Source organism: Alosa alosa, chromosome 18 (genome assembly GCF_017589495.1).
Source record: "Alosa alosa isolate M-15738 ecotype Scorff River chromosome 18, AALO_Geno_1.1, whole genome shotgun sequence".
NCBI lineage: Eukaryota > Metazoa > Chordata > Actinopteri > Clupeiformes > Clupeidae > Alosa > Alosa alosa.
Genome location: NC_063206.1, coordinates 18,694,980 through 18,709,979, shown reverse-complemented (window position 1 = coordinate 18,709,979; position 15,000 = coordinate 18,694,980). Strand labels below are relative to the sequence as shown.

Sequence of the window (15,000 nt, the reverse complement as noted above, 5' to 3'; positions counted from 1 at the left end):
ACGCGAGCAATATGTTTTTGTTGTTATGTAACAGGGTGCGAATAGCCCAGTTGTGTGGCCAAGGCTATTCGTACCCCTGGTACGAATAGACACTCCGTATAATTACCTCACTTACTTACTCTCTCTCTCACATACACACACACACACGTGTGAGCATGTACGTACACGCAGATGCACACACATACACACAGAACGAGAGAGAGTCAAACTCACTCTTGAGGTCTCCTGCGGTGATGGTGTACTCCACCTTGCCGTTGAGGCCCGAGTCCTCATCAGTGGCCTTGACCGTCCACACACGGGGCCCCGGCTGGCCCTCAGTGATCTCAAAGGGCCCCTCAAAGGACTTTGGGAACGTGGGGGTCACATCGTTCACATCCAGCACATTCACCAACACCTGGTCAACGCAACACACAGTCACATGGAGCTGAATGAGGACTCAGTACACAGACTGTCAGTTCTGAATGCTATGACTGTGTTGTCATAGTTAATGCTATGCTATGACCTTGTTGTCATAGTGTGTGTGTGTGTGTGTGCACGCAAAACTAACCGTGGTACTAGATGTCAGTCTGAGTTGTGGGAAAGGACACTGGTCTGTCGCAGTCACAACCAGTGTGTAGCGTCCATTACTGACTTCGTAGTCCAACTCTTTGACTGCAACAATCCTTCCCTGGATCCAATTCAGCACAAAGAAATTCCCTCAGATCTTAGACTTCATATATATCTTCTACTAAAGATGAGACAACCAACTCCCATCTTTTTGAAGGACAAAATTGCAAGAGTCTGGTGTCACATCAATTTCTCAAAGTAGGCAATCATGTAAGCTCAATGTTGAAATACTTGAACTTTACAATTAGTTCTAATAACATTGCAGATCTTAGCAGGTATGTTATAAACATCTCACCGTTTTACCGGCTTACCGTTACGTTATTGATGTGAAACGTCTGACCAAGATTGCCCTGGGTGATGGCATAACGAAGGGTTCCATTGAGCTTCTCATCTGGGTCGATGGCTGTTACCGTGGCAATAGTGGCCCCGACTGTGTGAGGCCCTTCACTCAGCACAGTCACATACTCCTTCTCTGGAAACTCAGGTGCGTTGTCATTCTCATCCACAACATGCACCCACACTGTGGTAGATGTCTTAGAGGGACATAAGGAGGAAAAGAAAAGAGAATAATATGGACTCTTTTGGTAAAGAAAATAACCATTTGTTCTGACTGGTAGCGGTCTCTACTTCAGTGAAGACCTGTCTTAGACGTGTCTTTCTGCCATTATTACCCTGTGATAAGATGTTTGTTTCCAAAGAGGGAATAAAGCCTGCCTACAGACATGACAAAAAGGAAACAAACCTACGGTGGGGGAAAAAAAGTATTGAACTAGTACATTTTGTTTTCAATAAAAATATTTCCGATGAAGCTATTCACATTCAATTTTCACCAGATATTATTATTAACTCAGCAAATCCACAAATATAAAGAATTTACAACATTAAAGTCCATAACTAAAGTTGTGTATAGTAAAGGGAAATAAAGTAAAAGTGAAATGAAAGGAAAAAAGTGAAAGGAAAAAAGTATTGAACACGGTAAGAAAAAGCAGTAAACCAAGACAAGGAATGGCAAGGCACCAGCAGAAGTCTTTAAGTAGTTAGAAAGTAATTATACCACCTCTCTGTGCAAATTAGTATCAGCGGGGTTAGTACATATTGATGGGCTATAAAAAGATTTTTCGTTACTAAGGTGTCACACAAGAAACTTTGGTAACTGAATACAGATGTATTTCCGCAAGTGGAAGGAATATCATCCATCATCAACCTGTCACACACAGGAGCTCCTTGCAAGATTTCTGACCAGGGAGTCAGAAAGACAGTCAGAAGACCAGCCCTAGAGCCAAGGACCACTCGGAAAAAGCTTCAGAAAGACTTTGAGGCAGGAGGCACAATTGTTACAGAGAAAACAATAGACAATGCACTCCGCCACCATGGCCTCTAAGCATGCAGACTATTACTAAAGAAAAGGCATGTTGAAGCTTGTTTAAAGTTTGCTACACAACATTTGGACAAGCCTTACTGGAAGAATGTAGTCTTTTAAACGTTTTGGCTGTCATATTATATGCCATGTTTGGAGGGGAAATGGCATTGCACATCACCATAACATATTATACCAACAGTGAAGTTTGGAGGTGGAAGCATCATGGTGTGGGGCTGTTTTTCATCTCATGGTACTGACTTCATAGGTTTTTATCAGGGATATTCTTGCCATCCACCAGGATGATGAGAATGAGATGTAGGTGGACCTTCCAGCAGCACAGATCCAAAGCATACAGCAAAGGATTTCAGAGAAATTGATTTCAGAGACGTTGACTTAAATTCAATATAATTTTTGTGGAAGGAACTAAAGATCAGGATTCACAAGAGCCTTTCCTGGAATCCTCAAGAAGAAAATCTGTTTAGAAGAATGGGCCAAAATCACACATGCATATTGTGACTGATTAGTTTCTTCATACAGGAAATGTTTTGAAGCTGTCATTACAAACCAAGGCTTTTCCACAAAGTATTTAAGAAATTTCAGTTGGCACAATTTTTTTCTTGTGTCATTCCACTTTATTACACATAACTATTCATGAACTTTAATGTTTGGATCAAAGTCTGGTGAAAAATGTCATGTGTATAGCCTGACTGGAAATGTATTTACTGAAAGAAATGTTGACACGTTCAATACTTATTTCCCCACTAGTGCATACAGACGTGAACAAATTTGTTGGTATCCTTGCTTCCGAAGTATCAAAGACTTTTCAAATGTTGCAGCTATTAGCCAATATGTGTCAACAGACATGTTTCATCATCCCGAGGAATTACACTGAAGCAGCACTTCTCTTCTTGTTCTCATAATTGAGTGTGGTTTGCATGTTAAGGCCATAATGAAAGCCTTTCTCTTTTTCACTCTCTAGTAATGGCCAGATTTATTCTTTCTCATACCACTTTGACAGACACCAATCACCTGATGGCTGTGCCCTCCACCATTTACACTGAAGCTTGACAGGAAACCTGAAAGTGAATATTCTCATCTATGTAGGCCCAGTTTTTTCTCTCAGTATTTTGCATGCCCCAGATACAGTATAATCTCAATGGGTACACAACAAGATGAGTTGTTTGTGAGGGCTATTATGCAAAACACAGATGCTACCCAGAGGTAAACAGCCCCAACAGGATTTGGCTGAGCACTTTTGATATGTGTGTTTCATGTCCTATTTATCTGTTAACTCAACACTATCAGCTATCTAACATTTGAGCCACATACACACACACACATTTACTGTATGTGAAACAAGTTGATAGTTATGAGTAATATAGGCAAACAAGTTCTCAACAGTGCTCATCTCCCCGTCATCAAGAACTCTTGCGTGTGTTTAATTAGATGTGTGACCCACCCAGGCCTCTGATTCACAGGGGAAAGAACGTTGGGTCAAGCCTCAGGGGCCTGGACCCCCTCCGTCACTGAGACAGGAACGTCCTTGAGGCTACATTCTGCTGGAACTTGTGGTACTTTGTTTATGCTGTGACCCATCCCATCACGTGACAGGGATAACTAGTGTTGTTGATGTTGTGCTGAAAAGGATGCTTAAGTTGGGCTGTGATGACGCCAGAACTGAAGCTTGACGAGATGTGGAGAGGTTTTGAACACAACTTTGCATTTCCTTATGTGCTGTGTGTGTGTGTGTGTGTTGGGCGGGGGCATGGTGTTCCCAAGTTCAAACATTTCTGAACTTGTCAGCTCCACTGACAATGCGAGGTTGTGTTCATCCATGTGTGTGGGATGGCGTGGGGATGTGATGTTTAAAAGCCTACACATGAAAATAGGAGGTTATGTGCATGTTGAATGTAACACACACACACACACACAGTTCAGCATGGCATGGGGAGGGAAGTGTGAGTGAAACTCAAATAAAAATGTACCAGTGTGTGTGTTGGGAGTGTAGGGGGGGAGGGAGACATGTTCCTGATGTTCCTGCCTGACTGGTCGTCAGTATCAGATCCAGCCTGTGCCTCAGGCTACTGCCCTGACAGACTGAATTTCCCAACAAATACAGTGAAAATACAAGGAAGGAATGCAAATGTGTTACCAATATGCCCGCTTATATTGCGCTGAAAGAAAATCAATTTCTAAGATAAATGCTTAAAATCATCTTAAATAATTGAAATTGGCAAATTGCAAAGTTAAATAATCTAATAAACAGCGTATTTATTACAAACTGATGAATACAAAGGAAAGGGTATGCATTTATTTCAGCTAGCCTATATCTCCCTGGATATTTTCAGTATCTTATCTGTAAAAACAACAACCATACCTCACAACAACTTGGAGAAACTTGAGGGTCGAAAGAAAGTGAAAGATAGGCTAATCTATGCACCACAAATTAGCTGCCAGTTGTTATCTAAACTCCCATTTAATTTACATTTTTATTACGGGCTGGGAGGGAGACACTGGCGGCGGCGGAGGGAGGAGTCGCACGTTAACACAGGCTTCGTATCGTAGCCTATCCTGTTGCATTTATGCGCTATGGGCTAGACAATCTACAAACAGTCGAAAAGTTGATTTCAAGAGCCAACATCAAATCTGGTAGCGTGCGGTAGGCTGTATAAAGAGTGTAGAGCCACCGAATTTGTATGCAAGCAGAGCATGCTGCTGCTCATAATAGTCTAACGAAAAGAAGTACAAATAGGCTACATTTACCGTCGGATTTACTGGATTTATTCAAGTTGGTCGCACCAATGGATTTTAGAATTGTTGCAATTCATTTCATTGTGGCTGTCCTGACTCAAGGTAAGGAAATAAACTGCAATGGTCAATAATGCTGAATCTTACTGATATGCTCATCCACAAATAGACGAAAGGTCAGTGGCATGTACAAGCTTGTCAGATGCTCTTTTGTGTCTGTTGTCAAATAAAGCAAGAAGAGCATTTCACCTTTTAACGTGTCACGTCACGCCGGTGTCACATATTTGACACTTTGCCTCTTTGTATTGGCTTCATATTGCTACTTCATCAATTGGTTTTGAACAAAGCTATTTGTGTTAAAGTCAGTATATTTATTAATTCTGGCACCGTGCGGTCATAAGGAAGCATGCTAATGTGCGACACTTTTATATAGCCTAACCTACAAAAATGGGATGTTATTATTATTATTATGAAAAGTAGCCTACTGAGTAGTAGCCTAAAGTGGTCAAATTGTCAGACTTCCTCAAGACGATCGTAACCTAGAGGGTATCTGCCACTTTAATTTCCTGTGTTTCGCCCCAAAATAAACCCTGTTTGGCTTCATGCTTAGGGTGTGCCGACAGAAACACTGACCGACCAAAAAGGGACAAGTGAAATACGCAACATTTAACTCTACATAACTTTAACGACAGGAGTCTATCCACGTTCATGTTTTGAGTCAGTTACCCTGAAACATCTGTCCCCGCGCTCCATTAACTCAGCCCCTTGTGTAGCCTATGTCGCGCCTGAAAGAGCTGGGACAGCTGTTTGGCTATAGATCAGCCTACCAAGTCTTTAATCCTAGTCACATCACACGGCTAGAGTTTCACTAAATGTAGGTTCAGGTTGTGGAACTGATGCGCTATTGTCGAAGGTGACGCGTACACGTAAAGTTCAGGGACGTTTGTAAATTTATATGCATCACATTTCAAAGGGACGTATTCATAAGTGATGGGACACTTTGGTTCAGTCACGTCTCAACAGCGCCACTAAAGTTGTCAAAAAGACTACCTATTTATGTCCCAAAACAGGAAGTATAGGCCTAGTTACTAAACAGAAATCTTCTTTCAGCTCTCACTGTCTGGCCTTAATGGAAAATGCTCAAAATTAAGGAACAGTAGCTTACACTTTGGGAAAAAAAAGCTGATACGGAATATTCCAGAATTTGACCATAATTCAGCATCAGTGCCATTCCATTTCTGGACTGATGCTGAAGTGTAAACAGGCCATGACAGGTTCACAGGACGAAGAGATAAACAATGCTTGCCTTTATTTAATTGCTCCTTCTTATAATTTCTGTTACTGCCTGCTGTAAATGGCATCCTAATGATCATGAGCCTGTTTTGGTCTCTTTGTTTAGACATTTCCTTCCTCTGCGTTCTCACCCCCGCCCCCCTCAAAAAAACAAAACAAAACACTTCCTTGTGCCAATCCATCATGTCTAAACAGGTCAATGTCTTTTTCTGGGTGTATCGATGTTCTGCAGTAACAAAAAGTGAAAGTTCTGGGTATGTTTTTCTGACCTGGGGGGTTGGGTGGTGTGTGGAGCTTGCAAAGCGGTTGGTTCGCCTGACCTTTCGACACAGAGTGATCAGGGACTTGTTTGGTATTATGGAGGGCAGTGTGGAATGGCGCAGTGGGGAAGCTCCTGTTCATATCGGTGTCTCCTCTTCCTCTTCTTGCTCATCTGGCCTTTTGTCAGTCCTGCACACAATCCTTGCTCCGTCCCCTGCTGTTGGTCATTGATCTGCCAACCTGCCCCAAACTCCCCCAAAGGAGGGGGTTAGGCTATAGACTACACCGACCTCCCTGGAGGCGTTACTGAGCACACCTGTACACAAGCACTCTAAGGATGAGCCAAAGATGGAAAGCCTGCCATATGACCTGTTGAACCCTGGTACAATTATTTATTCCTGAAAGCCAATTTATTTTCTCCCAAGATAAGAACATTCCTATCTAGAGAATAACATAACATCAGAACTGAAATGATTCTGAGGGACTGACATGATGCAGCTTCTGATTTGAATGTGTGAATGTGTCAACTGATTTGAATGTGACGGTACTTCCCCTGTGTATTGCCAATGTTACACAGCAATTTTGTGTGGGACATACACTATACCAGAGAGAATTTCCAACCCCTGAAAGGAATTAGGGGTCAAAGAGAGAGAGAGAGAGAGAAAGAAAGAACAGTTTGAAAGAAAACAAGCAGAGACCTTCAGCCAGCCTGTGCCCCCTCTTCTCCCCCGGGAACTGACCTGTCAGAGACTCCCAAGGACTCAAACGTAATTAAAGTCTTTTTTCATCAGCCAGACACATGCTTTGGCTTACACAGGCCTTGCAGAAGACCTTGCATAGTAATTCTCCATTTGCCTCTAGTAACCTTAGTTTGTACAAACAGTCGGTGTTTGGTATTTGTTTGAAAAGCTGCTAATTTGTCTGCATGGGAGATCTGCCAGAAGTGCATGAGATTGTATATCCTGCTGTAGAGCAGAGCTCCTCAAATGACTGCTCAGGAAGTGTGGTCTCCTTTAATGTAACAAATCGCCGAGGCTTTTAACAGTTTGAAAACAGTACGTGGAGGGGGGTTGTGTTTCAAGATAAACAAGTTACATGAACATTACTTCAGATACAGATGCACATGGAGGTGACATTTGGTTTCAGAATGATGTAAATGACTCTGAATGAAACACACGCCAACTCAACCTGTTCACCGAATTGATTAAAGTCATAAAATACCCCCCCAAAAAGACTACAAAGTGCAAGCAGTGTTTTAGAAGGATGCCAAAACTGATCTGAAATAAAAGCAGAAGGCACTAAGGGTGAGAGAGAGGGCCAACGAGGCATTCCAGACCCCCCTGGGCTCGCTGGTCTGTGGGCAGATAAGGTAAGCCAACAGATAAACATTGTCTCCTTTCCCACTGAGGCAAATGGATGGGCCAGGAGAGAGGGAAGAGAGAGAACATGAGAGGAAGAGGGAATCAGCCCTCTACTAACAGTGCATGTCACAGAACCATATATAGTATAACCATTATATATATATATATAAAACAAGAATTATATATGGGCATATATATATATATATAATAATGAATTATATATGGGATATATATAGAGAGAGAGAGAGAGAGAGAGAGAGAGAGAGAGATACTTTTAGTGTGTCTGTACATGTGTATGTGAGGAAGAGTGGAATACATCTACAGAGAAAGAAAACAGGTTATTGGACTGTTTCATTTTGAAGTAGTGAGGCTGGGAGGGGTCTTATTAATACAAGCTTAAACAGCATAAGAAAAAACCTCTCCTCCCTATCGGACACAGCAAGGAATAGGCACTAAACATCACCCTGGTCAGTGACACACACACACTTACCTTGGACTACAGGAATGCCCAACTACTAGACCCGATGTGCACATAGGTTTCATTTTTAGAGATATAATGTTTGGATGTGACAACATGATTTGTCATGAGAGAGAGAGAGAGAGAAAGAGAGAGGTCTGACTAGAGTCTGACATTGGTTCCCATGGGTCTTAATTAGTAGTTGACAAGAAAGGTTCTCATGGCAAGGCCAATGAAATTACACTTTTGCTGAGTGTTACATGTGAAAATCATACATAGTGACACTCATTTCCTGTTGGAAGGCCACAGTAAATTTGTGAACTACGCGTGCAGAGGAAGCGTACGTTTTGCTGATGTTCCACTACCACTCAGACCACAGTGTCTACTAAAGGCCTAGTATATCTGAACAGGCAGACTCTAAAGAGACACAAGAAGGGGGTGACAAACTCAAAAGCCCATAGGAAGCCCCCTCTCTAGTTTTACAAACACAAGCCTGACTGGGGGAGTGAGTATCAGTTACCTCATGCTGTTACCATTAACACCTGTTAATGAGCTGGCTAATCCAAATTAGTTTGTGTGTGTGTTTGTGTGTATATGTGTGTGTGTGTGTGTGTGTGTGTGTGTTTGTGTGGTTAGGAGGTAGAAGTTAGAAGAAACCTCTGGTATGACCCTCCAAAATACACCTTAGTATTTCATACTTAGTACTCATTTTTAGTAAGTCATACAATAGACAAATACATGAAGTCATGGAGAATGACTTTTGCCACTGGGCAGAACATACTGAGCTGGGTTGGCACGTGAAGTGAGGGTTTTCCCCATGCCTATGACTGAGTAGATCCAGTAGGTGGGGAGCCGATCTTCATCAAACTCAAGGAGTCAAATGATAGAGCTGCAAACCTCAGAGAGAAAAACACCCCATCAGCTTTCAGGCATTATGCAAATCCATGCAAAATTACCGATGTGTTGTGTGTGTGTGGGCTGCTGTTGAAACGATGAAAGACTAATTCAGTTGAAGCGGGAACCCGAAACGGCAAGCTTTGCATAAAGGTGAAACCCAGTGAGCGTGACACAAAGATGCCAGATGCCATGCTGGTCAAAAAGTAGTGTAAAACAAGAAAACAGGTACTTTATACACAGTTTGACAATATCCAGCAGATTTTTGGGGGATTTAGAATGTTGTTCTGGCAGTGAGGTTGTACAGTATTCTAGAATTCCATGGCAGTTAAAGAGTTAATGTGATGTGGCAGGAAGACGTTCAGGTCTGCTGGCTTTGGGAGAGTCCTGGTGGACTGTAGGTCTGGACTGACTTGGTGCTCAGAGACCATGTTCCACACCTCTTCCCTTTTCTCTCCTCTCCCTGGTTTTGTCTCTTACTTTGAACCTAACACGAGGTAACAGGTGTGTGTGTGTGTGTGTGTGTGAGTGAGATATATGTGTGTAATGTCTGTGTGTGTATTAAGCTTTGAGGTACATCAAGATTTGTGGGTCACTGCAGCAGACTCACATAACAGAGAGAGGCCTGGGGCCTGTGCCTTAACAAGATTGTGTGTCAGATTTAGCGCTCTCCCGAGAGTCAGTCTCACTGTGTGTGTGTGCGTGAGTGTTTATGATTTCTGTCTATCTGTGTGTTTCTGTGTGAATCTTCATGCATTTGCTGTATGAAGAATAAATGTGTTTGTTTTCAACTTTGATAATATGTCTTTATGAATGTGTGTGTGTGTGTGTGTGACTTCCTTTGCATATCAGTACATGAATGACCTTGTTAGTGCATGAGTGTGTGTGTGTGTGTGTGTGTCAGACAGGGCCAGTGTGTGAAACAGTAGCCAGCTCCAAACTATTGTTCCTCTGTTAGGTGGGCTCTGCCAGAGGGGTCACAGTTACAGTTCATCACACTCCCTGGATTTCCTATTGCTCTTCCTGACATTCACACACACACACACACACACACACACACACACACACACACACACACACACACACACACACACACACACACACAAACACATACACACACAAACACACGCAGTGACCAAACCAGGATGGGTTGTGTGGGGGTCATAGACTGGTTGACTGCTGTATTTCTAAGCAGTTTTATCTGGGTCAGGCCCTCAGAACTATTACAGCACGACACATGCCTCTAACAGCTGGACTCTCTAGTGACATTTTGTCTGTATATGTGTGTGTGTGTGTGTGTGTGTGTGTGTGTGTGTGTGTGTGTGTGTGATAGAAACTGTAATAATTCAAGACAAAGAGAGGGTTAGAGAAATACAGAGAGAGAGAGAGAGAGAGAGAGAGAGAGAGAGAAGGAAGGAAGTCCACTTCTAATGCTCTGGCCTTACTGTACTATCTTGTTCTGCCACTCTGCTTCTCTCGTGCTCATACATGACCTACAGTACCAATGTCTGCCTTCCATGCACATATACAGAAAAAAACATTAACATATGTCACATGCACACACACACACACACACACACACACACACACACACACACACACACACACAGACATACACTCACACACACACACAGACATACACTCACACATGCACACACACACACACACAGACACACACACACAGACATACACTCACACATGCACACACACACACACAGAGACATACACTCACACACGCACACACAGACATACACTCACACATGCACACACACACACACAGAGATACACACACACACACACACACAGACATACACACACACAGAGACATACACTCACACACGCACACACAGACATACACTCACACATGCACACACACACACACAGACATACACTCACACATGCACACACACACACACATAGACATACACTCACACAGGCACACACACAGTGACTTGACTTCAGAGAACAACCTATTTGTGCAGATGGATACAGTAGGTATGCTGATCTTTACATAATGGGTGCAATTTATTTGTGCCTCTGTCAGGATAACAGCTAAGAGCCTTGGTTTGCCCTGAGCTACACTGAAAAGACTGCTTTGTTCAGATCACACACACACACACACACACACTACAAGAATATGCTTTCGTGTGCATTTCACCCTGCACATTTTAGAATCTGTTTGCATTATGTGACAAGAGATAACATCAAAAGTTTTGAAAGCTCGCTTTGTATTGGAACAGAGACAACAGGAACAAGTGTGAGCGAAGGATGATTTAAAGTGTGCACAACCAGCGGCGGAAGATGAAATAGAGGAGGTGGCGGAGGAGGGGGGGAGAAGGAAGTAGTGTTGCAGAGAGGAGGCTACACCAACACTCTCCATATGGTGTGTGTGTGTGTGTGTGTGTGTTTTCGATCAGAGATGCGATTAACGTTGTGTCTTGGGGACCTTTAGGGGCCCTCTTTGGGGAAACAATTAGGGTATGTGGCAAAATGTCAGAAAACAAAGGAAATGCATAACTCATGACTCACTGACTGCCTTTTAACATTTTGACATGTGCCCTTAAATGTGCACTCTGGGGTTTTGAGTGGATGTTTCGTCGGTGCGGAATGTGCTCGAGTTAACCCCTGTGTGCTGATCTCTCTAACCACACAAAGCTGGTGCCCACATGTGAGCTATGCAGGTGATGTGGGCAGGAAACACAAACAGCTGGCGATGAATGTGTACTGTATGTGTGTGTGCGTGTGTGTGTGTGCATGAGTTTGCCTTGCCATGTAGTCAAAGAAGAAGGATGTTTGTGTCAGTCTACTGACACATTGACAGCTGGCTACACAGAACTTCAAGTCTCAAACTTACATTTCAGCCAATTGCTCCTAATATTAAGATTGTTTAATTGCATTAGGTGAGTACTTAGCTTCCAGCCCACGCCATGCACTGGTTCTCATCTATTCTAAAGCACTTTTCAGTTCAGTCAGTGGCTGTCAAGGAAAATGGAGTTTAGACCCACCCCTCTCAGTCCACTGCACCTCTTCTCTGTGTTCTCCTGTTCTTAAGTGAAGGTTCTAGGTTCTAGTTCTCCATATTTTCTTTGGTAAATTGAGAGTCGAATGCTTGTAGAGAAGATGTTGTAGGGATTAGTGATGTATATCACTGATGTTGTTTGTATGTTGTATAGGGATTACTGATGTATATTGTTTGCACTAATGTTGTATTGGGTGTACTGAGGTGAAAACACATGAGCGGCTGATTTAATGATCACATCCTCATCTCCACTTTCTTGTTTTTAGGCAGCTCTTCCATTGGGGTCAATGAGGACGAGGTGCGTCTCACCGCACCCCACCAGCACTACGCCTGCCCCGAGGGTGCCAATGTCACGCTGGTGTGTGAGCAGCATGGGCACCCCCATACGCGGGTGACCAGTTCCACCCGGCCTGGCTCTACACGCCGCACTTGGACCGCCACTGCCAGAAGGGCCAGCACCCTCGCGGCGGCCGGACCCTCCGCGCCAACCGCTCGCTGCCCTTGTCCGCCGCGGGCATTTACATGGTGGAGGGCTCGCGGGTCATGCTCCGTCTGATAGACGTGAGGCTGGGTGACCAGGGCCGCTACTGCTGCCTGGTGGCGGAGAAGCACCACAAGGGCACCCTGCACAGCCACGTGCTCCTCACCGTCGGCCCACGTAAGGGACAGTGTGTGTGTGTGTGTGTGTGTGTGTGTGTGTGTGTTTGTGTGTATATGTGTCCATCAGTGTTGCGCGGGTTTGGTCACAAGCGGCCCGCGGTCGCCCGATATTTTAATCAACCCGACCGCAACTCGGACCGCAAATATTAATTAGGACAAAATTATACCCGACCCGCGATCTGACCCGCTTATTTACAAAATGTGTGCTTTTGGTTATAGCCTGCATACAGTGTGACAGTAGGCCATTTCTGTAAAAAAAACCAAATTTATTTGCGAAACTTTATGCAGTAGAACTACACGCAGTAGGCATGCAGGACATATGTTTGCGCAGGACAGAGAATGAGAATAAGAGCGCAAGCACGCACGCAACCACCAAGGATTAGAACACTAGGATAAGATTTGAAGGCCATGGACATACATCTTTCTTTCGAAAACAGAAATGGTGAGGCAAGGTAGGCAAGAGAGATACATTGCTGGTCAAAACGTTAGCGTAAGAACTGGTTTATAATGCTGAATGAAGCACAAAGCTTTACTAAAGCACATCCACTGTTTAAAGTCACAAACACAACGAACTAAGGTAACTTTTATGCATGCGCGAACCTATACCGGTAGATATGACTGTGTAGTCTGTGCCATAACATTTATTCCTGTAGGCTGCCCGTTTTGGCTGTCATACTTAAATGGCTTCGCAAGAAGTAGGCCTACATAGACCATAAACCATAGTACAAGAAACTTGTACTACTGTCATCTTCTTTAAGAACTTTTCCCAATATTTCCCATAGCCTATATCGCTTTTCCTGAAGGGGTGTCTATTATTTTAACTCGCGTCTTCAGCTTCTTTACTGTTGACTTTACTGTATTGATGCTTTACTGTATTGATGCTAGCTAGCCTTCTCGTGATATTTTAAGTAGGCCTATTTGTAGAAAATATATATTTAATTAATTTTAACTGACCCGCCCGCAAATGACCCGAATATCATTAAAATATTTTGTTTATGACTCATAACCGCGGGTGACTGCGGTCATCCGCGGGCGACCGCTTAATTTCGGGCAGACCGCACAACACTGGTGTCCATGTACAGTATGGAGTGGACGAAAACACATAGGTACATGTTTGGGCTTAACATCTATTTTGTCATTTGGTAAAAAAATGTGTGTGTGAGTGTGAGTGCATGTTGTGGTTTTATTCACTGTAGTCAGACCTTAATTATGTTTTGCATCTAGTATATTCATGTATCTGTTTGGATCCTTGCCATGAAAATACTTATCTCTGCATGCTTGTGTGTGTGCACAGTTACACAAGTATCTGAGCGTGTGTACTGTATGTGTTTGCACTGTATTCACAGTATGTCTGACATGATCAAAGGCCTAGATATGACTCAGTTCAGTAAGCACAAGCATTGCGCTGGCTTTACCCCAGAGAGTGAGCGGGTGAGACCGAGACAGCAGCAGCCCAAAGCAGCCCAGCCCAGAGCAGCCCAGCCTCACTCTGTCTCTGTCTCTCCACAGGGCGCGAGGGAAGCCTGACCTGCACAGAGATGAACACCAACAACAATGACAATGATGGTAAGAGGGTCTCCTCATCTACATGAGTCAGACACTATGAGTGTGTGTGTGTGTGTGAGTGAGAGAGATAACAATAGCAAGTGCTATTGTGTATTGTGTACATACATGGGTGCGATTAGTGTGTGAGTGTGACATGCATCCTGTTTGATCTGTTTGTGTATGTGTGTGTGTTTTCCTTGCAGGCAAAGTTACTGCAGTCTTTGCTACAGCTGCCTGCATCATGGCTTTCCTGTGCCTTCCTCTTATTCTGGTGCTGGTGTACAGACAGAGGCAGACTGCTCAGGCCAACAGACGTGAGTAAAAACACACACACACACACACACACATACCTGTGTTTCAGCATTCATCTGTCACACAGGATGAACACACTCTTTCAGTAATACCTGAAAGCTTTCACATCTCTCTCTCTCTCTCTCTCTCTCTCTCTCTCTCTCTCTCTCTCACACACACACACACACTTCTGTGCAGCTTCCTGCTTGTGGTATGTGACTGCAAGAAAAAACAGTGTAGCTGCAACACAGATATATATGATGTGTGTGTGTGTGTGTGTGTGTGTGTGTGTGTGTGTGTGTGTGTGTGTGTGTGTGTGTGTGTGTGTGTGAGAGAGAGAGAGAGAGAGAGAGAGCGCTCTTGTCTCTGTGTCTATGTGTGGCGCACCCTAACTAAAGTGTTTCTTTCTTTCCTGTCCTTTCCACAGGTGCACATGAACTTGTCCGAATGGACAGGTGAGTTTTTTTTTCACACACACACACACACACACAACATTATTTCTGCT

At 43.6% G+C, this 15,000-nt stretch overlaps 2 protein-coding genes across 2 annotated transcripts in view; one reads left to right on the top strand and one right to left on the bottom strand.

Annotated features, from left to right (window-relative positions):
* The window catches only part of cdh23 (cadherin-related 23), a 120,045-nt gene that overhangs the window by 27,622 nt on the left and 77,423 nt on the right, over positions 1-15,000 (bottom strand). The window contains exons 26-28 of the mRNA XM_048269256.1: positions 918-1,139; positions 548-667; positions 214-394 (exon numbers count right to left, since the gene is read on the bottom strand). Of these exons, the coding sequence (XP_048125213.1) occupies positions 214-394; positions 548-667; positions 918-1,139 (523 nt within the window). The remainder of the gene's footprint in view (positions 1-213; positions 395-547; positions 668-917; positions 1,140-15,000) is intronic.
* The window catches only part of vsir (V-set immunoregulatory receptor), a 13,128-nt gene continuing 2,696 nt past the window's right edge, over positions 4,569-15,000 (top strand). The window contains 6 exon segments of the mRNA XM_048269253.1: positions 4,569-4,819; positions 12,266-12,373; positions 12,376-12,657; positions 14,169-14,225; positions 14,408-14,518; positions 14,923-14,950. Coding sequence (XP_048125210.1) covers positions 4,663-4,819; positions 12,266-12,373; positions 12,376-12,657; positions 14,169-14,225; positions 14,408-14,518; positions 14,923-14,950 — 743 coding nt within the window. The 5' untranslated portion in view covers positions 4,569-4,662.